At 40.7% G+C, this 20,912-nt stretch overlaps 1 protein-coding gene across 1 annotated transcript; it reads left to right on the top strand.

Moving 5' to 3' along the window:
- Positions 1-2,456: 2,456 nt before the first annotated feature.
- Positions 2,457-2,873, top strand: LOC149839903 (uncharacterized). Its single transcript, XM_090004949.1, has one exon. It carries the CDS (start codon positions 2,457-2,459, stop codon positions 2,871-2,873), a length of 417 nt encoding a protein of 138 aa, XP_089861075.1.
- The last annotated feature ends 18,039 nt before the right edge of the window (positions 2,874-20,912 follow it).

Genomic DNA, 20,912 nt, shown 5'->3' on the forward strand with positions numbered 1-20,912 from the left:
TTTTTAAAGCCCAGAAGTATTTGTGAAATGGAGGTACTACATTTCTGGTCAGTATTACCCAGTAGAGCTTGAGTTAGTTCTGATTGAGGACTTGGACATAGTTTGGGAGTTTTCCGATGTGTTTTCAGAGGAATTACTCAGATTACCTCTGAAATGTGAGATTGAGTTTTGTATCGAGTTGTTACCTGAAACTACTCTTGTTTTCAAGACACCGTATTGTATGGCTTCGACAAAGCTTGAAGAGTTGAAGCAACAATTGGAAGAACTTTTGGAACAAGGTTTTATCCGACCTAGTGCATCCCCCTGGGGTGCACTAGTGTTGTTCGTAAAGAAGAAAGATGGATCTTTGAGGTTGTGCATCGACTACATGATGCTCAACCAAGTGACGATTAAGAATAAATACCTGTTACCAAGGATCAAAGACCTTTTTGACCAGTTGCAGAGAGCAAGAAATTTCTCAAAGATAGACCTCAGATCAGGTTATCATCAACTTCATATTAGAAAGAAAGATATCGCAAAGACAGATTTTTGAATCAGATATGGTTTATACGAGTTTGTGGTGATGTCTTTTGGTCTCACAAATGCACCAACTGCATTCATGGATTTGATGAACTAGATTTTTTATCTATTTATTAATACTTTTGTGATCGTGTTTATCGATGACATCTTTATCTACTCAGAGAGTCCTGAGCAGCATCGAGAATATTTGTGTATCATTCTGGGTATACTTTGTGAGCATTGATTGTTTGCCAAGTTCTCCAAGTACGAGTTTTGGCTTGATCAAGTTATGTTCCTGGGTCACGTGATATCCAAGGATGGAGTGTCAGTTGATCCAGCAAAGGTTGAAGCGGTACTAGGCTGGGAGCAGCCTCAGAATGTTTCAGAGATTCGTAGTTTTCTTGGGTTAGCAGGATACTATCGGCAATTTATCCAGGACTTTTCGAGAATTGAATTACCATTGACAAAGCTTTTGCGTAAATGCATCAAGTTTGAGTGGAATGATGCCTATGAAGACAGTTTTCGGATCTTAAAGTCTAGGTCGATGACCTCACCAGTGTTAGCTTTACCTTCAGTCAGAGGTGGTTTTGTGGTGTATACAGATGCATCAGGAACATGTTTGGGTTACGTGCTAATGCAGCACGACAGGGTGATTGCCTATGCTTTAAGGCAGTTAAAGATTCATGAGAGGAATTACCCGACACACGATTTAGAATTAGCAGAAATAGTGTTTGCCTTGAAATCCTAGCTACATTATTTGTATAGAGAATCATTCGAGGTCTTTTCAGAACACAAGAGTCTCAAGTATTTATTCTCTCAGAAGGAGTTGAACATGAGACAATGACGTTGACTCAAGTTTATTAAGGATTACGACTTTACGTTGTCTTACCACCATAGTAAGGCAAACGTAGTGGCAGATGCGCTTAATCGCAAGTCGAGTAGTGTTCTCGCAAGTCGAGTAGTATTATAGCTAGTCTCGTGTGGAGCCAAAAATTGATTGAAGATTTCGTAGCTTGGAAGCCTTTTTCGATTGGAAGCGGATCGATCAGATTGTCTGGTCTGACCATTTGATCCGAGTTTTTGCCTAGAATCATGGAAGCTTAGAAGCTTGATGACCAGTATGGTAAGCTTCTAGCCTTGGCAGAACAAGGAGATACGTTCTTTCGTGTGTTAGATGATGGTGGTATTTGTATAAAAGATCGGCTTAGAAAAACCCTGAGCTTAAGAAGGAGATTCTTGATGAAGCCCACATGTCAAGGTATATAATTCATCCTGGTGGGACAAAGATGTTTAAAGATTTACAAAAGAAGTATTGGTGGAATGGTATAAAGCGTGAGATAGCAGCGTACATTTTGAGATGCTTGACTTGTTAGCAGATCAAGGTTAAGCATCAGCGTCTTGGTGGTTCCATGTAGAGAATTGAGATTCCTCAGTGGAAATGGGAATATGTTACTATGGACTTTGTGGTAGGTTTACCGCGAACCAAACGTAAGCATGACGCGATTTGGGTAGTTGTGGACAAACTCACCAAGTCTGCCCATTTCTTACCTATCAGGATCAGTGAGTCTCTTGAAAGCTTAGCTGACTTGTATGTCAGAGACATTGTACGATTGCATGGCATACCGAGATTGATTATTTTCGATCATGATCCCAGGTTCACATCGCGACTATGGGGTCAATTGCAGTCAGCTCTAGGTACAAGGTTGAAGTTCAGTACAGCTTTATACCCTCAGACCGATGGTCAATCAGAGAGGACTATTCAGACGTTAGAGGATATGTTGCGAGCTTGTATACTCGACTAGAAGGGGAAATGGGATTCACACTTGTGTTTTGTTGAATTTGCGAACAATAACAGTTATCACGACAGTATCGAGATGGCACCGTACGAAGCATTGTACGGGAGACATTGTCAATCACCTTCGTATTGAGATGATATCAGTGATAGATCTAGAGAATCGATGATTGTTCTTCAGCACTACACTCAGCAAGTGCAGAAGATTCGAGAACGTTTGAAAGCAGTGCAAGATAGACAAAAGAGTTACACCGATAAGAGACGACGAGAGCTATCGTTCGAGGTTGGTGATATAGTTTTCGTCAGAATCTCACCAACCAAGAGTGTGTTCCGTTTCGGTAAGAAGGGAAAGTTGACTCCTAGATATGTAGGACCAATCGAGAATTTGGCAAGAGTTGGTGAAGTGGCATATCGGGTCGAGCAACCTCAGCAATATGCCCATATTCACAATGTTTTTCATGTGTCGATGCTAAGGAAATACATTCTTGACCCATCACACATTATTCGTTATGAGGACGTGGAAGTTCGAAAAGATCTAACAATGGCAAAGTGCCTGATTGAGATAGTTGATCGACGAGATTAAGTGTTGCGTACGAACATTGTACCATTAGTTAAAGTACATTGGCAACACCATGACATCAAAGAATGCACATGGGAGCCAGAAGCGAGCATGAGAGAGAAATATCCTGATCTTTTTGTATATTAATGTGGGTGATTTCACGGACGAAATCTTTTTAAGAAGGTAAGGATGTAAGGTCCATAATATTTTTAAGGTAATACAATGTGAAGTATTTTAGTATATGAGATTTCTTGCGCAATTTTGAGAATTTTTTATTATTATACCTGTATGGATACGCGAGGTCCGAAATCGCGTAAGTAAAATGTAAATAGCGATTAAGAGAAATCTGTAATGAATTAACTTCTAAAATTTTAAGGAGAAATTCATAATATATATATAGTTTGCCCTCAAATTTGAGACGCAAACGAGGAAAAAACTCTGTCAATGCATGTGAATTACGGGAGATCACCTAGCAATAGAACGAGAGTCAAACGAGAGCAATTTCTGTAAGAGATGAAAATTTCTTTTAAGATAAGCTTTAGAAAGGTAATTGTATTGAAATTTTAAAATAAAAAAATATGTCATGATATATTTTGATCTTAACTAATAAATTTAATGAATTATGGTAAAATTGTTTTTAAGATGGTTGGTCAAGGGGTCGATCAAGCCCTTGGTCAACCATTTTTCATCTTTTTAGGATGATAGAAGCCACGAAGACCAGCTGGTCACGTTGACCAGCTGGAGCTATGGCATTTTTGTAAGAGGATGGGGCGAGTTTCATAGGGAGGGCCACGATTGGCCCTACCTATTTGCATGCCCCCATGATGATGCACAAGGCATCATTGAGAGGGTGGGGCGCCCCTCCAAGCATTAGCATGGGGCTGCACCCCATGAGACTTTCAAGATTTCTCTCTTAACTCTTTCCAAGAGAGAGTAATGATGAGAAGGGATGAGATTTATTGTGTGCATGGGGCGGCAGCCCCATGGCACCCTTGTATTTTTTTGAGTTTGTTTGAATTCTATGGGGGACGAGTGGGGGAATTGGAAGGCGGGTTTGACCCCATCCATTGGATCTTTCAAAGAGATCCTGGCCCTTCATTCCTCATACAAGGCATACTTAGCCTTTTGAGAAAGGAGAGGGAGCCAAAAGTGGTGACTTTTGGGCTCTCCTCTCTCTCTTCTCTCTCTCTCTTAATCTCTCTTCCTCATTTTTGCCTCTTCTTTTTCTCTCATTCTCTCACTCTCTAGTCATGGACTGTGGCTTAGCCACCATTTTCATGGAGCTCTTAAAACCAAGTCTCACTTTCAATCGTATCAAGGTGAAATTTCAACACAAGTTTTCTATGTTTTTCTTTGGAAAAAACGTGAATAGTATGAATGTGAAGCCATGAGGTCGATGCATCTATGGATGTGTGACTCATGGCGGATTAGCTGCCATAGTTGGTGTTATGGTTGTCGAGAACCCTTTTTTTCGTTCATGGAACTTGAGGGGCTCAAAACCACAGATTCTATGGTTTTGTTTCCTTGCATTTTCATTTTTTTTTTTTGAAAAATCTGTATGCAATGGGTAGCTTGCCTTGTGCTTTCTAGTTGTAGTTCCTTTCGGTTGTAAGCACCTTGGGATGGTTTTCGGTTGTTTTCTATGTCAAACAAATTTCTGTCATGTTTTCTTTTATTGCATGCACGAAAAGGCATCTTCTTTTGCCTTCAAGGATTCGTTCAAGCCTTCAAACCTTCCCCTCATTCTTTTTATTGCATTGAATTTCTTGGTCCAGTTGGGTGTCCCTAGCCTCTCTCACTGTCATAGGGATGGTTGGGCACTCTATGAGGGTTAAGGTGTTGGACTGGGCTCGGTTGCAGCCCAGCCCCACCAAGGTAGCCTCATGGCCGCCGGTCTCCTCCACCTCCCCCCCCCCCCCCCCCCCCCCCACTAGGGCCTCTTGGCCCTTCCATTTCTTCCTTTCTGTTATTTTTTTTTATGACTTGGTTTTTTTTAAGGATGGTTGGTCTGATTCCTGTTGGAACAGACCCAACCAGATGCACTCTGGACCGAGCCGAGCTCGGTCAGGTGCACCCGGCTCTTTGGAGCTCCCTGTGGTGCACTGTAGATTGTTGGGTGCTGGCAGCACCCGGGAAGCCTTGCCAGCGCCATGCTACGCTAAAGGCCCTCCCCACTCTGCGGGACCTGGTCTGAGTAGTTCCAGACCAGGGGGTCTCTCGGACCCCAGGTCTGGTCTGAGTAGGCCCAGACTAGGGGGGCTCTCAGACCCCAAGTCTGGTCTAAAAAACCAGATAGACCATACCAGTGTCCAGGCCTTAGCCGCGGCCTTTAGGTAGGCGTCGGGTGCCAACTGCACCCGGGTAGTGTTTGGGGCCTCTGCCCTATGCCCGATCATCGAGTCTGAACCAATAGTTCAGACCAGTGTTGGTGAGATCTGCATGGTCTAGTCCAGAGGACCAGACCCATGTGTTTCAGCCTTGGCCTTTGGCCCCCATGCAGCAGGGAGCTGTCGGGTGCTAGCCGCACCTGAGCACCCTATTGTCTGGGTGTTTTCTCGTTGGTTGCCACCCATGTCAGCCCCCCCCTCCCCTCCTGGTCCGACCAGAAGGCTCAGACCAGGCCCTTGATATAATCTGTGGGTCTGGTCCAAAGGACCAGACCGCAACCCATCGGGTTGTTATGGTCAGTTTAAGGAACCGGGTAATGGCGCACCCCGGTTGGCCTCACAGAGCTTTTGGGTGTGCTCACTGCACCGTGTGGCACACTAGGCTGAACCTAGTGGTCCGGTATGACCCAACGTTCCAACCACCTCGGCAACAAGTTAAGTGTTTTTTTTTAAAGGGAAAGAGAGATCCACGCGTATATGCAAAGTTAAGTGAAAGAAGCCCGTGTTCGAGCATTGCCTCCAACCTTGAGCTTACTAATTTTGGTGGGTGCGGGTTCGTTGTCTGACAGCCCCATTTAGTTCTTGGCAGCATAGTAGGTGTGTGTCCGGAGTGGCCTCGGGGCCACAATGGGTGTCTCAAGCACTTCGGCACCCTATGCCTTGATTTTTGGCACATTTGAGTGAGCGAATGATGAATGAACCCGTTTGGATTTTTAGTGCGCTCTTCGCTGCCCTGTTTTAGATGGACTCGAAGTGCGACTCAGTATGTGGTGCTATGCCACCGATGCGTGTGATTTTTCCCACCGATTAAGGTTTTGGTCATCTTATCAAAAACCATCATTTTTGCGACGGTTGTATCTGTATAGTACGACAACCCACAGCGAGGTAACGCTAATGTTATTCTCATAAGTTGGGAATATCCTAGATTTCATTCTCGACACGTAAGTGTGACGAATTCATGAATCCCCTTATGGAATTGGTTCCACTTTGTCTGCATCAGAGAAAGATGTTTTACGAACATTAGTAACCCAGTGATGCATATAAGTATAATTGTCCTCGTGACATATTTACATTGTTTCTCCCACAAGTGCAGTGATCCACCTTAGAAATGCGAATGTAATTCCCATCTGTATGGGAATATCTTTGATTTCAATCACAACACATGAGTGTACCGAAATCGTGAGTCTTTTTTATAAGAGTGGTCTCATTTTACGATAAACATCAAATAAAGACTTTTGAATTTCTGATCTGTTGAAATTGTAATTGAGAAACTTGAAACAATTGTTTCAGCGTGTTGTACTTGAAATGATGTTTACATAATATTCTTGAATTGCATATCTCTTGAAATTGTGGAATTGTACACTCACTCGCACATTCTCATGTAACTGAAATGTATTTTCTAAGATATGCATATGTATTCATGCCACTGTTTGTTTATAATTGTGCGAATAACTTGAGATCATATGATTCTTAGCTCGCACTCGCATGTAGCACATTTTGACACTTGTACTACTTTTTACGTACATCGAAACGGTACACTTTGGTCTCGTGTTGGAGACATAGATGAGTGCACAAGGTGCACAACACACTCTGATGTGCGGAATGATCACAAATACTTAAATACCATAGGGTTTGAAAAATACACTATTATGGTTGTTATACTTAGTTGGAGTCTTTGGGCGATGGCACCTTGTATCCTGAGTGAGCTCACGTATGTCTATACCCTAGTAATGAAAAAGATAAAATGGTGTTATAATTGCTTTCACGAGTGATGTGCTTTTGTTAGCCACGTGAGGCTGAGCACGTGAATGGGTAAGCTAAGTCCTCATTTGCGTATCCCGCGGGGACCACGAGGCATAAATACTTCAAAAGGAGGCGTAGCTTGATAGATGACCCTAATAAAGATAAACCTGTCGCGCCCCATTCACAAAATGGTTCACCTTAGAGAGTTAACATCATTCTCGAACTGGCGTTTAACTTTTCTAGATGGAAGATTTTGAACCGTCGTTTCACTTTTCTAGATGGACATTTTGTCCTTTTCTCAAACCATCGTTTCTTGACAGGAATGGCGGGAAAGGGTACTTAAGTCTTTGCAACCGCACTGGACTCTAATGCTAAGTGATGTCGACATACATGGGGATACGAGCCCCATGAGCTTATATATGTGGCGCTCATTCGAACCCCCGAACATGCACTGTAGCAAACTGTGCATCTTCGAGGGAGAACATATAACCTGCTTCGCACATAGAGGATTAGGTGTAATGCAATTGCACACTTTTAGTGTGCTGCTGCTCCTGATTACCTTTCATCATTGCTTGGGCTCCACAGCTGACCGGTTGTATACCAAAGATGAAGGGCCATCAGGTACAACAACACACTAACAGTGTGCAATCATAGATTCTCCCTCCAACACAAAACCCTTCTATATGAACCCCTCATTCCTCTCCTTCACACACATACACCATGGTTCACACAATGATCACCAATTTAAGCATTCTCACCTTCTTCATAGCCGCAGTTTTGTGCAGGAGCCTTCTCTTTTATGCTGAAACCGAGCCTAAGTACCATCACGGCCAGCATCATCCACCACCAACTCCTCATGCAAAAGCATCACCACCACCAAAGTCTGCTCAACCACCAATCCACACACCCTCCACCAGGCTTGCATGAACATCCACCACCACCATCACCTCCATCGCCACCAACTTATACTTATGTGGACTACCACCACCACCACCGCCACCAAAATCCACACTGCCATCAGGCTTCCGTGGATGTCTACCACCGCCCTACGTGCATGTTCCATCTCAGTACCTACAGCTTCACTACCAATTGTTTCCACCTCCACCTAAACACGGAATGCGCCCACCAAGGTTACCCACAAAAAGCACAGTCAGAAGTGTCTGTAGCTCAGAAAGAAAGATGTTGGAAACATGCCTTAAGCCTTCGTAACATGCCATGGCCCTCTTTCTTAGGGGGCGCTTGCATGTCACAGAAAATGTCCCTTTTCTGATGTACGTGTGTTTTTGTGGTGCCCAAAATTTCCAAACAAACGTGAGAGAGTGAAATTACTTTGACGGGCATGTCAAAATGGACGTTGGACCCCCTTTTCCATAAAAACGGTTTCATGGGGAAGGTCCAATTTCATTTCGCGGCAGTGAAATCCACTGACCGTGACATGCAAACGCCCGCTTAGAGTAAACTCAGAGATCTGTTGTAAGAATATGGAAAGAATATAATAAGATGAAAAAATGAAGTACAGTTTCATGAATGTCGTTAGCTAGTTTCATTAGTTACCTTTTATTTTTGAAGCAGGTTATATCCCCCCCCCCCCCCCCCGAAGACGGTCGTTAGCTACATCACGTGTTCGGGGGTCCCAATGGGCGCCATGTATGTAAGCATGTGTGGCTCGTATCCCCATGTTTGTCAACATCAGTTAGCATCGGAGTCCGATGCGGTTGGAAAGAGTTAAGTATTCTTTCCTCCATTGGTGCCATAAAAATGATGATTCTAGAAAAGGAGCGGTTGCAAAGACTTAAGTACCCCAAAGATGGTTATTTAATACCCAGTCCCTGCATTGCAGGATTATACGAGAAAGTAATCCCCTCTGAAGAAGGCCATGAACATCAACCATCTCTCACTCTCTCCCTTCTCTTTCTGCCTCTGTGCACATCCAGCAGACGATCCTACACTGCTCCATCAAGCACCGACTAACTTGCACACTGCCTTTGTGCACATCCAACAGACGATCCTATATTGTAGCATGGTTCAACTTGATGAGTTGTGGAGCCTGATTCAGAGTTTTTGCCCTTACAAGAGGGGGGTTCGGGGGGTCCCCCGGTGCAGGTCCCACTGCGCGGTCAGCTGGCGAGGGTCCAAGGGGGCCTCCCCCAGAACAAAATTTTTTTGGGGCCTCGTATAAATTCTTTCTTTTCTTTTCCTCTTGTAATTGTCGAAAAAGAACAATAAAGTGTTTTTTTTTATCGTGACTATTATATGTTTCCTTTGGTTGTTTCTTAATCGAGGTTTGCGTAACACCCTTTCCCATGATTTTTTTTTTGTTATGCGATTTTCGTAAATCGCTACTTGATTTAACGATTTTTCAATTTTTCTTTTTGCTACACGATTTTCGTAAATTGCTACTCGATTTAGCGATTTTCTATTTTTTTTTTTTTGCTACTCGATTTAGCGATTTACAAAAATTGCATAGCGATTTGCCATTTATTTTCGCTATGCAATTTTCATAAATCGCTACTCGATATAGCAATTTACGAAAATCGCATAGCGATTTGTCATTGATTTGGTGAGGAGGTGGGTCATGTGGGAGAGCACGGCGTCGGAGGTTGAGATGAGGACCTCGCAGTGCCAGAACCCGACGAAAGCCTGCCAAGACTTGAGGGTACGAACGCCCGTGTTGAGCAGCGTCAGGGTGGCTTGAAAGGCATAGCCCTAATCGGAATTGTTGTCGACGTAGGGGTAGACAGATTATACTTTGAAAGACTCCATTGTAGGTGTACTCGAGGAAGATTCAGTTGTAGGTGTCCCTTGAAGGCGGTGGAAGGGCCGCCACATTTGGTTGCCCACTAGATGAGGGCAGTATTTCGACCACTGCTAGCAGAAAGAGGACGACGATCATCATCGGATAGTCGTCTCTTTGCCTCCCTTAATACAGTGTTTCACGGAGAAGGAAGAAGAAGAAGATGACGATGAAAAGTTCAAACGGAAAATAAAGAGAGAGTGTTTCAGGTTTGTTTCGTTGCTTGGACTTTGAAGAGTTAACATCATCCTCGACTTTATGGATGAAGAATATTTTTGTCCTTTTTTCGAACCATCGTTTTTCTTTTTTTGAATGAAAGATATTTTTGTTATTTTTTTAACGATCATTTCATGACAAGAATAGCAAGAAAGAATACTTAAGTCTTTGCAACCGCATCGGATTTTGACGCTAACTGATGTTGACAAACATGAGGATACGAGCCCCCATAGGATTACATACGTGGAGCTTATTGAGACTCCCCCGAACAAAGCGATGTAGCTAACGGCCTGAGAACACACACCACCCTTTCTTATATTTTAGTCGATGTTCCGTCTTTTTTGTGCAAAGCGCATTGAAAAAACAAAATTTTAAACAAAAAAAATGGTTCAATATTACTCATGAGCTGGTCTATTTCTGTCAAAAAATATAAAAAAAAAAACTGTGAGCTTCTGAACGTTTCTGTATGTGTACTGAGAGAGAGTCGGCACGCTTGTTATTTTGCATCTCAACTTGTCCTTATGTAATAATTCTTGTAATCAAATACAAATTGGTGATGAGATGGCTATATGTTACAAGACACTGACAAGTTTACTCTAGAGATAGCAGTCGACCGGGGCAGGGGTTCCGGGGACAAGGTCACAACCCCCGCCTCCTCTCAAAATCCTACTTTCCATCTTCCGGTTTTGATTTTAACCTCCATCCCGGCTTCCATCCTTGTTTCATGTCTTTTATCCTCCGTCCAAACAGAGTGGAGCCTCGTTTCCTCTTGGTCCACTGCCATCTCGAAAGAAAGGGAAGAATGAGGCGAGGCGAGGTAGGGGATCGAGGATGGGAACAGGGCTGGGTCCATCCCCACCTTCATCCTGGCACTGATTTTAATTTTAACCTCCATCCCTGTTTTATGTTCTCCATTCCCGGTCCAAATGGGGCGAAGCGTGGTGGGGCCCTGTTTTTCCTCAGTCCATTGCCATCCCTAGTTCAATATTTATTTTAATATTTTGAGAATGTTTATTATATTTTAATTTTATGTCAATAAAATAGTTATTTATAAATGTTAAAATATTTAAAAAATAGCATTTATTAAAAAAAAATTAAAAATATGTATCCTCATGTCCCACTTTTTATAAAAATGTTTGAACTTATGAGTAGGGATGGCAATGGACTGGGGGAAAGCAGGCCCTGCCCCGCCCCGTTTGGACCGGGGATGAAGGGTATGAAACGGGGATGGAGGCGGGGATGAAGGTTAAAATCCATCCCTGTTCGGGGATGGAGGCGGGGATGAATGTACCCTTTTCCCCGCCCCGCCCCGCCCCGCCCCACCTCATCCCCGTTTGAACCGGGGATGGAGGACATGAAACGGGGATGAAGGCGGGGGTGGAGGTTAAAATCCATCCCCGCCAGAGATGGAGGTTCTAATCTTGAGGTGGGGCAGGGGTGGAGACCTTGTCCCCCGCCCCGCCCCACCCCACTGCCATCCCTACTTCTGAGTTGAACAAACATGAATCATGTGGAGGGTTACAAGAAACGCTGCAGGAGCATAGAAAACACATGCACTTGAAAACCTCGTTTCCTATTTCCGTTTCTCAGGATGTTTCCCATTTTGGATTCCCTTAGTTCCCGGCAACCTTGATCCTGCGTCCTCCACGAATCATTGTGACATAAATGAGATGTTTGCGAAAAAATAATATCTATTTGACCTGCCGATGAGTTAAAAAGTTAAGGCCTGGGTGTCTGCTTGCAACGTGTAAAGCTACAAAGTATTCCCCTCCAAGATGTCCTCCTTTTTGTCATAACTTCAAAGAAACCCCCAAAATTTAGGACGCGTGATTGGGGCTTGACTTTTGGGTAGTTTCTATGACCAACTTATCATTACTTGCCGAGGCCGGCTCAAGCTTAATCAAATTGTGCTACTTCTTGATCACCCTCCATCTGATATGGGAATCCACTCTAGCAGGCTGCCGACAGCAGATGGAGGGTGATCAGGTGGAGCAGTACATTGCATTTGTGCATTGTGATTGCACCTGATCTCATCACCTTGCTGTAAAATTGCTGCTGCAAGGAATTGGCCTCAACTGTTAGACGGTCTATCAGGTTTGATTTTTTTGGGTCAAGGAGTGTCCCCGGGTTTACACTCATTGGGGGGGTTTTCCATTCTTATATGAAAAAAAAAAAAAAAGACATGTGACTTTGGTTTGGGTTGTCACAAACAAGGCATGTTTGAAGGTTTGTCCTACGCATTCAAGACGAAAAGACGTTCTCTTTTTCTTGAACACGACGGACGCACGGAACACCGTCCACCGGGTCAAAAAAGGACATCATTTTTGTTCTACACCCTCTGTTAAGGATATAACAGGACAAGGGAAGAATAAAAAAATGCCTCGACGGGGTGCCCGACTCTCTCTCTCTCTGCAGCGGCAAAGGGGCAGAAGAGCGGCCAGTAGAGGGCTGACGGTGAGGCCGACAGAGGGTCACCGGCGGCGAGGCTCGCTCAGAGGAAGGCTTCTGAGGTGCCGAAAGAGTCGGAGGAAGGCGATCAAGCTGATTTTCAATGGCTGGTGTGAGGATCATTTGATCTTAGTCCTCCTCGCTGTTTCTGGTGGTTTTTTACTGTCGCCATGGGCGATGATCAGAAGAGGTGAACGATGGAGAAAGAAAGGATTTTTTGAGATAGCAGACGGCGTTTTGAGACTGGATTTTCCGTCATTTTCAGGTAAGACACGGTTATTGTTTGATCTTTTTGGATGTTCTTGAACATTCGACTGTTAGTTTTCGTTGTTCTTCATCATTATGGAACGTAGTTGATATTAATGAAGTAAATTTTTTTGGATCTTCTCTGCTTTTTCTTCCTTATTTCCTTGCAAAGATGGCAATTTTCGCATGTCGGTTTGTGCATTTCCCCTGTAGTCTTTTTAGGAAACACGGTGTATCTCGATGCATCGTGTTTTTCTTTTTTTAGGTAAATATCTCTAGATAATTTCTTTTCCTGAACTCGAAATAATTCACTGACCACATTTTTGGGTAGAAATAGGGTTTTTCAATTAAAGGCAATGTTAAATTTAGAGTTTGATTTGTTTTTATGACAAAAATTTAGGGTTTTATTGTTGTGAATGGAATATGACTGATTTTAGGGTTTGAATGGTGTTAAAATTAGGTTAAATTTGTGGTTTTTTCTCTTCTTTTTATAGTTCATTTTTATTTTTTGTTATTGAAAATTTTCAAGATTTTGTTGATAAATTATTTATTTTCCCAAAATTTTGTCGATAAAAACCTAAGAAAAATAAAAAAGTTAAAAATCTTACCAGAAATTTGAATAACATTTTTAAATATTTTTAAACATTTTAAAGTTTTTAGATCCAATTCAGGATTTTAGATTTTAAACAGTTTTTTTATGTAAAATGTTAGATGGATTGGGTCATACGATCCAAAATGAAGTAATCCGACCATTATCAATTACTGACCAAGTTATCCACCCATTATCATTAAACAACGGACATTTAGAATACAGCATCAGAGTGCAGTCCAAACAAACGATGGACTTCATATAGTTGTTATGAAACGGGTCTTTTTTGTTCATTTTGTCAAGCCATCAAACATACCCTAAGGGTGCAAAAGGATCGATATGGTTGGATACTATTTCTGAATCCAAATCCTTCGAGTAAGGTCTGAGTGTGCATTGGGGTCAGACGTGGATTCACTTAATTGGATCATTTTCATATTCGGATGGGATTTGGATCAGTATTTTAGATCAGATCTAATTCCGAGCAAAATCCAGTCCTATTGCACTTTTACATGTAAGGTGCACGTTTTTTATATGTTCTCACTGGATTCGGTATTACTAATAGTTCGGATGGGAATCATGGGATGCAATTTTAGATCATCGGAATTTGGGAATGGGATCAAATGCACAAAGTTTGGATCCGGATTTGAATTATGCAGAATCCAGCCCATATATGATCCGTTTTTAACCCTCGTTTCAATCATGATGACCATGTTTACAACGCCATAGCAAAATAACGTGGTTAATATCATCATTACAAATCTCATTCTCGGGAAAATCATGGTGAAGGAAAATCTCACTACGTTTATAATTAATAAATGTTTCTTAGATTTATATCGTGATAAATACGAGATTTTTTTAAAAATATCTTTTTTTTATTATTATATCGGCCTTTCTCGGCGATAATTTTTACATTGAAACAAAACGTTCGCCTTATGTAGTGTTAGGCTTTGTGCCACTTAATATCAAGGATCCAAATGGTTGGAGTACCGATCCGAGTCCCAACCGGATCATCTATCCTTTCATTTATGTCTGAAAAAGATATCTGACTTGCTTGAGTCTCCGACCCTACTAGGCTACTAGTAGTCTAGTTCAGTTCACATGGTCCAACAAAGATAGGTGAGGTAACTGGTCCATTCCATATCAAAATGGACACACCTGGCTTCATCTGTTTCTGGATGAACCTGGAGACTACTCGACTTATATGTCTTTCTGAAAACCATCTAAACCCACAGAGTCTAATCTGATCATTCCAAATCCATATGGATATGAACTTTTGTTCAATACAGACTGGCATGCAGGGCCCCAACCTGTCTTTTAACTGACTGGATCTGATCGATCACCATTGAATCATCTAGAAGATAAGTTTTCCTGGGGATCTTGGCAGGTTCGATTTGGATTCATATCCGAATTGAATCTCAACAGATTTTACATGACCATATCCAGCTTGGACTGGGATTTGGAGGCCTGTCACAAGATCCTATAATGAAGGAGCAGAGTAGAAAAGCTGGGTCAATAAGGATCCATTTAGATCCATTTTTAGATTTGGATATTATAGATGCATCCAAGATCTGAATGTATGATTAGGGTTTTGTTTTACTTTAAATACTTGTTATATGTGGGGATGGGGGTATTAGGGAGATGGGTGATTGAATATTGTTATTTTCTCTTAATTTTTTGCAATTTCTCTTCTTTTTTTCTAATTTGTATTTTCTTCACATCTTCATGATCAAAGGTGTATCAATTTGGTATAGAGTCAGTACATCTATCCTATTCGAGGAACTATCCTGTCAAATTTTCAGATTGGTCAAGTGCAGCATGAGAAACACATCAATTGATTATATGTCCTATGACTACCCAGATCGACGGTAGTCATGGCCACCGACAAACAATGTTTCATGGCCACATGATTCATCTCGATATTCACCAATGATGGAGATTGCAACTGAAAATACCACTTGGCCATCGTATTCTCTTGAAGCAGGTTATATGTCCACCCCCCCCCCCTGAAGGCGCACTGTAGCAAACGTTTCGTGTTCAGGGGTCTGAATGAGCGCCACGTATATAAGCATGTGAGACTCGTATCTCCGTGTGTGTCGGCATCACTTAGCGTGGGAATCTGGTGTGATTGCAAAGACTTAAGTACCCTTTCCTGCCATTCCCGTCATGAAACGATGGTTCGAGAAAATAACAAAAATATCCTCCATCTAGAAAAGTGAAATGATGGTTCGAGATCCTCCATCTAGAAAAATGAAATGCCAGTTCTAGAAAATGACAAAAATGTCCTCCAGCTGAAAAGAGTGGATGATGTTAACTCTTTAAAGTCCAAATGTTCTGTTTTCGCCCTAAGCAGTAAACGTTTGCACCATCTGCTATAATAGGTGCTCCTTTCGATGATGCACCCTTTGCCATCGTTTGTTGTCGTCGGAGCACCCTTTGTTGTCGTTTGCTGCCGCCGGAGCACCCTTTGTCGTCGTTTGTGCAGTGAAAACATTGTTGCCACCATCGACTGCATCTACCTTCTGGGTGTTTCTCCTCCACAGTCGGATTATCAAAACTCATAGCATTTCGGTGCGTTTCGTTTAAGGTTTCCTTATGTAAATAAATCGATTTATAAATCTAAATGTTAAACCTTACAATTGGTTGTACTATTCATGCTAAATAACACCTATTTTCATACTGAAACAAATCGATTTGTACTTATCCACCTTTTGGATATCGAAAAAAGTTAGCATGATTTATTCTTATGAAAGCCAAACATTACAACGATATGTACTTATGAAGGCTAAATTTCTACAATGATCTGTATGTTGAAATTCAGCAATGATTTATACATTTAATGCAGTAGCGATTTGTACGTTTGATGCAGCAACGATTTATACGTTTGAAGCAATAGCGATGTGTATTTATGATTTATGAAGTTACCACGATTTGTACTTAAGTTTACTAAATCGTACAACAATGTTTACTTATGAAGCCCAAACATTACAGCAATATGAACTTATGAAGGTTGCAATTTCTACAACGATTTATAAGTTTGAAGCAACAACGATTTATACATTTAAAGCAGTAGCGTTGTGTATTTATGAGGTTATCTCGATTTGTACTTAAGTTTGCTAAATCTTACAACGATGTTTACTTATGAAGCCAAATATTGTGACGATTTGTAATGTTGGTGATTGTTTAACGAATGAGATAATTTATAATATTATATACTTGGGAGGCCGCTAAATTTATGTGTTGTGCAGGTTAGCAATGACTAAAGCTCGTAAGACAATAAAGCCCCCGTCGTTCGATGGGATGACTATTGGAGAAATTATCTGTCAGTCCCATATATATAAGCGTTATGAAAGGTACCAAAATATAATGGAGATTGAGAATGATAAAGACAGGGACAACAAAGCATTGGAATTGTATAATGTGGAGCATTATTCATCAGATATTGAGGCCGAATAGCAAAGGAAGAAGGATGAGAAAGAAAAGGAAAAGCAAAGGAAGGAGGAGGAGAATGAAAAGCAAAGGAAGAAAAGTCAAATGAAGAAGGAGGAGGAGGAGAGGGAAAGGCAAAGAAAGAATAAAGAGAAAGAGGAAGAGAAGTTAAGGCAATTGAAGGAGAAGGAGGAGGAGGAGGAGATGGAAAGGCAAAGGAAGAATAAGGAGGAGGAAGAAAAAAAAGCAATTGAAGAAGAAGAAAGAGGAAGAGAAGAAAAGGCAAATGATGAAGATGGAAGAGGAAATGCAAAGGAAGAAGCATCAGGATGAGGAAGAGAAGGAAAGACAAAGGAAGGAGAATGAGGATGAGGAAGAGAAGGAAAGTCAAAGGAAGGAGAAAGAGGAAGAGGAAGAGAAGGAAAGGCAAAGGAAGAAGCAGGATAAGGAAAAGAAGGAAAGAAAAAGGAAAAAGCATGAGGAGGAAGACAAGGAAATAGAAAGGAAGGAAGAAGTAGAAAAGCAGAGGAAGGAGGCGAATGAACGAAGGAAGGAAGAAGTAGAAAAGCTGAGGAGGGAGGCGAATGAATGAAGAAAGGAAGAAGTAGAAAAGCTGCGGAGGAGAGGAGGATGAGAGAATGAATGGGAAACCAGATAGGCAGAGAAGGGAGGAGGACGACCGAATGATGGAGCAACATGAAAGGCAGAGGTGGGAGTGAGGGAATAAAGAGGAGAAAAGTGTGATCAAGGTACATAAATTCATCTTGTCTGTCATGTTTTACTGTGATAGGTATTATTATGTATAGTGAAAATTGTGATAGCAATTACTATATATAGCGATTATTATGATAGTGGTTATTGTGATAGCGATTACTATGTATAATGATTATTGTGATCTGTGTATAGCGATTATCGTAATAGCGATTAGTATGTATAGCGATTACGTAACGATTTACTGTGATAGGTATTATTATGTATAGTGATTATTATGATAGCGATTACTATGTATAGCGATTACTTTGATATTGATTATTATGTATACGATTACAGTGATAGTGAGTGTTCAATGATTATTATATATAGCGATTACTGTGTATAGCAACGTGTAGAAGTACAGATGAGACTAATTTTGATTTGATACGAATAATATGTTATTTTTTATTACAGGAAGTTCAGAAGAGAAATAGTGCATCAAGTGAAAAGCTCAAAGGGCGGTGTCATTGGCCTGTAGTTCTATCATGGTATGAACAACTCAGTGAATATCAAAAGGTCTAATTACGAAATATGCACTTCGGCGGCCTTCTGAACCAGCATTATTTTGAAACATGTTGGAACACCATGACCCACCTGGTCAATAAGTGGAATAATGAGACAAACATATTCCAGTTTGATCATTTTGAGATCACCATGACCCTAGAAGATGTGGCGCAGATTACAGGTCTTAAGTGCCATGAAAGTGTTGTCCTAGCATGGGATTCAAATTATAACGCAAGGGACAAGTGCACTTCCCTTCTAGGAATGTCAATGGAAGACTGAGGTTAATGTATTTCTGGTGAAAGTAATTCCACATCGATGAAAGTTTCATTTTTTTGTAATAAATGGGAAGGTCGGTTCGCTACATTTGTATATGAAAGAGCTGACCAAGTGTTGCGCGGCTTTCTTCTTTATTTTTTTAGACTTACTTTATTTTTGGATTTGTCTGGTTCGAGGATAAGTTACCTGTGGTTGTAGTTCTTGAAAGACTTAGATGAAGTTCAGAACTATGCATGGGGTGCTGCTATGCTCGCACACTTGTACAGTCAACTTTACCGTGCAAGTAATGGTACAAAAACCATTGTAAGTTTTTGACCATTTGTCTAGGTAATTATTTATTACATATTTGGTAGTTGTAGACTAAGATTGTTGAAGGTTATATTCTTACTAATATATTGATTTTGTAGGCCTGGTTGTGGGAGCATATTGTTGCCTTGCGTCCTCAGTGTGGCCCTACGATTTATGGTTTTCCAAAGATCGGTCGGTGGGCTAGAATAAATGTCAAGGAGGATAATGTTAAATTCATTTTAGATAGTCTTCAATTAAATGAGGTAAATTGTTTAAAATTGTTTACAATCGTTTCAACATTTATCATTCATTAGTATAAATCGTTGAAATGTTTAGTATTCTTAAGTAATCATCGTTGCAGGATTTTGTGTTCGTTAGTACAAATTGTTCTAATGTTTAACATTCTTAAGTAATGATCATTGCGCTTTAGCATTTAACTTTCATTAGTGTAAATCGTTATAATCGTTGGCATTCTTAAGTAATGATCGTTGCAGGATTTTGTATTCCTTAGTACAAATCGTTATCATTTTAGCATTTAACTTTTATTAGTGTAAATCATTATAATCGTTAGCATTCTTAAGTAATGATCATTGTAGGATTTTGTCTCCGTTAGTACAAAGCGTAATTGTTTTAGCATTTAGCATTCGTTATTGTAAATCGTTGTAATATGTAGCATTCATTAGTATAAATCATTATAATACAAAGCTTTCATTAGTAAAAATCATTGTAATATATTTAACACTTGTTGTTATAAATCATTTTAATATTTAGCATTCATTAGCATGAATAATTATGTCTATATCTAAACCATAATCTCCAATGTATAGGTTGTGTGGAGATCGTATGAAGATGGGGAGGACGAGGACCAAGAGGTTGTTGTTGAGGCTGCGAGACGGTCTGACTGTGATATTTGGTTGTTTAGCAAATCTGAAGCCGAGTTGCAACATAGTAGTCGAGTTCTCCTACAAGATGGAGTGGGACAGTCTACCCCAAAGCACCCTATGAAAGTGAGAAGGAAGATGAATAGTAGTGGGACCAGGAACGTGAATTTGCATGAACGCTTCAGGGAACAATTGGATAGTTGGTACAAAAGAGGTGTTCGTGTCATAGCATATGATTATAAAGAACGACAATATGACCCCAACTATTTCAAAAAATATTAGAATCCCATGCGTCGAAATATGGATATTGAGAAGAAGCAACGTGGAAATGTTGGGAACCCATGCGTCCCTCCTGTCCCCCATCATGTTGTCTCTCAGCATAGAAAAAATGTCCATTGTGTCCCTCCTGCTATAACTACGACTCTCTTAGTTGCAGTACACGATGAATAGCCAACACAACTCACAAAGAAGAAGGTAGGCTCCGCCACAAGGTTAGAGATATTGGAGAGGGAGAATAAGGAGTTGCAGAAGCAGGTGAGGAATTTGGGGAGGCAAATGTAGTCACAATATGGTACACTAGTAGAGATGATTACCAGTGATTTTAGTAAGATCGAGGGAACCAAGAGGCCATCGAGGAAAAGAAAGAGATGATTTATATGGCATAGCCCATCTGAGTCATCAAGTGCCACTAAATAAACATTATCTAATTTTTTTATCCCGATAATTATTTATTGTAATTCTATAATTCTTTATTGTAATTCTATAATTCTTTTTTGTAACATGACATTCTATAAATGTATAATTCTTTTTTTAATAAGTGTAACACACAAGTGCCACTGAACAAATCGTTATAATGTTTGGCCTTCATAAAAAAATCGAAGAAGCGTTTAGCATTATGTACTGCATAAATTATGATTTGCTTTTATGAGTTGTCTTCCTATCGTGATTTACATAAAAATTGATAAAAGGTTGAAACCATTTATACGTATAAAGACTATGTGTTATCCTAATTTACTTGATACTGATTGGCTTGCAACCAGTTCTATAAGAGATCGCAATTTATTTTTTATAGGTATTCTATCACAATTTGTACAGCCACAGACATAAAGCATAAATGATTTGTCCTATCGCGATTTGCGTTTATGAGCTTTGTCTATGTGAACGATATGTCCTATCACGATTAGGGTTTAGGGTTTTGGGTTTTAAAGGTTTAGGGTTTTAGGGTTTAGGGTTTTAGGGTCTAGGGTTTAGGGTTTTAGGGTTTTGGGTTTGGGGTTTTGGGTTTAGGTTTTATGGATTTAAGGGTTTAGGGTTTAGGGTTTGGTATATAGGGTTTAGAGTTTTAGGGTTTAGGGTATAGAGTTTAGGGTTTAGGGTTTAGGTTTTAGGTTTTTGGGTTTTAAGGGTTTAAGGTTTAGGGTTTTAGGGTTTAGGGTTTAAGTTTTTGGGTTTTAAGGGTTTAGGTTTTAGGTTTTTGGGTTTAGGGTTTTAGAATTTAGGGTTTAGGGTTTA

The sequence above is a fragment of the Nuphar pumila genome, chromosome 4, assembly GCF_984573655.1.
Source record: "Nuphar pumila chromosome 4, dmNupPumi1.hap1.1, whole genome shotgun sequence".
In the NCBI taxonomy this organism is placed as follows: Eukaryota; Viridiplantae; Streptophyta; class Magnoliopsida; order Nymphaeales; family Nymphaeaceae; genus Nuphar; species Nuphar pumila.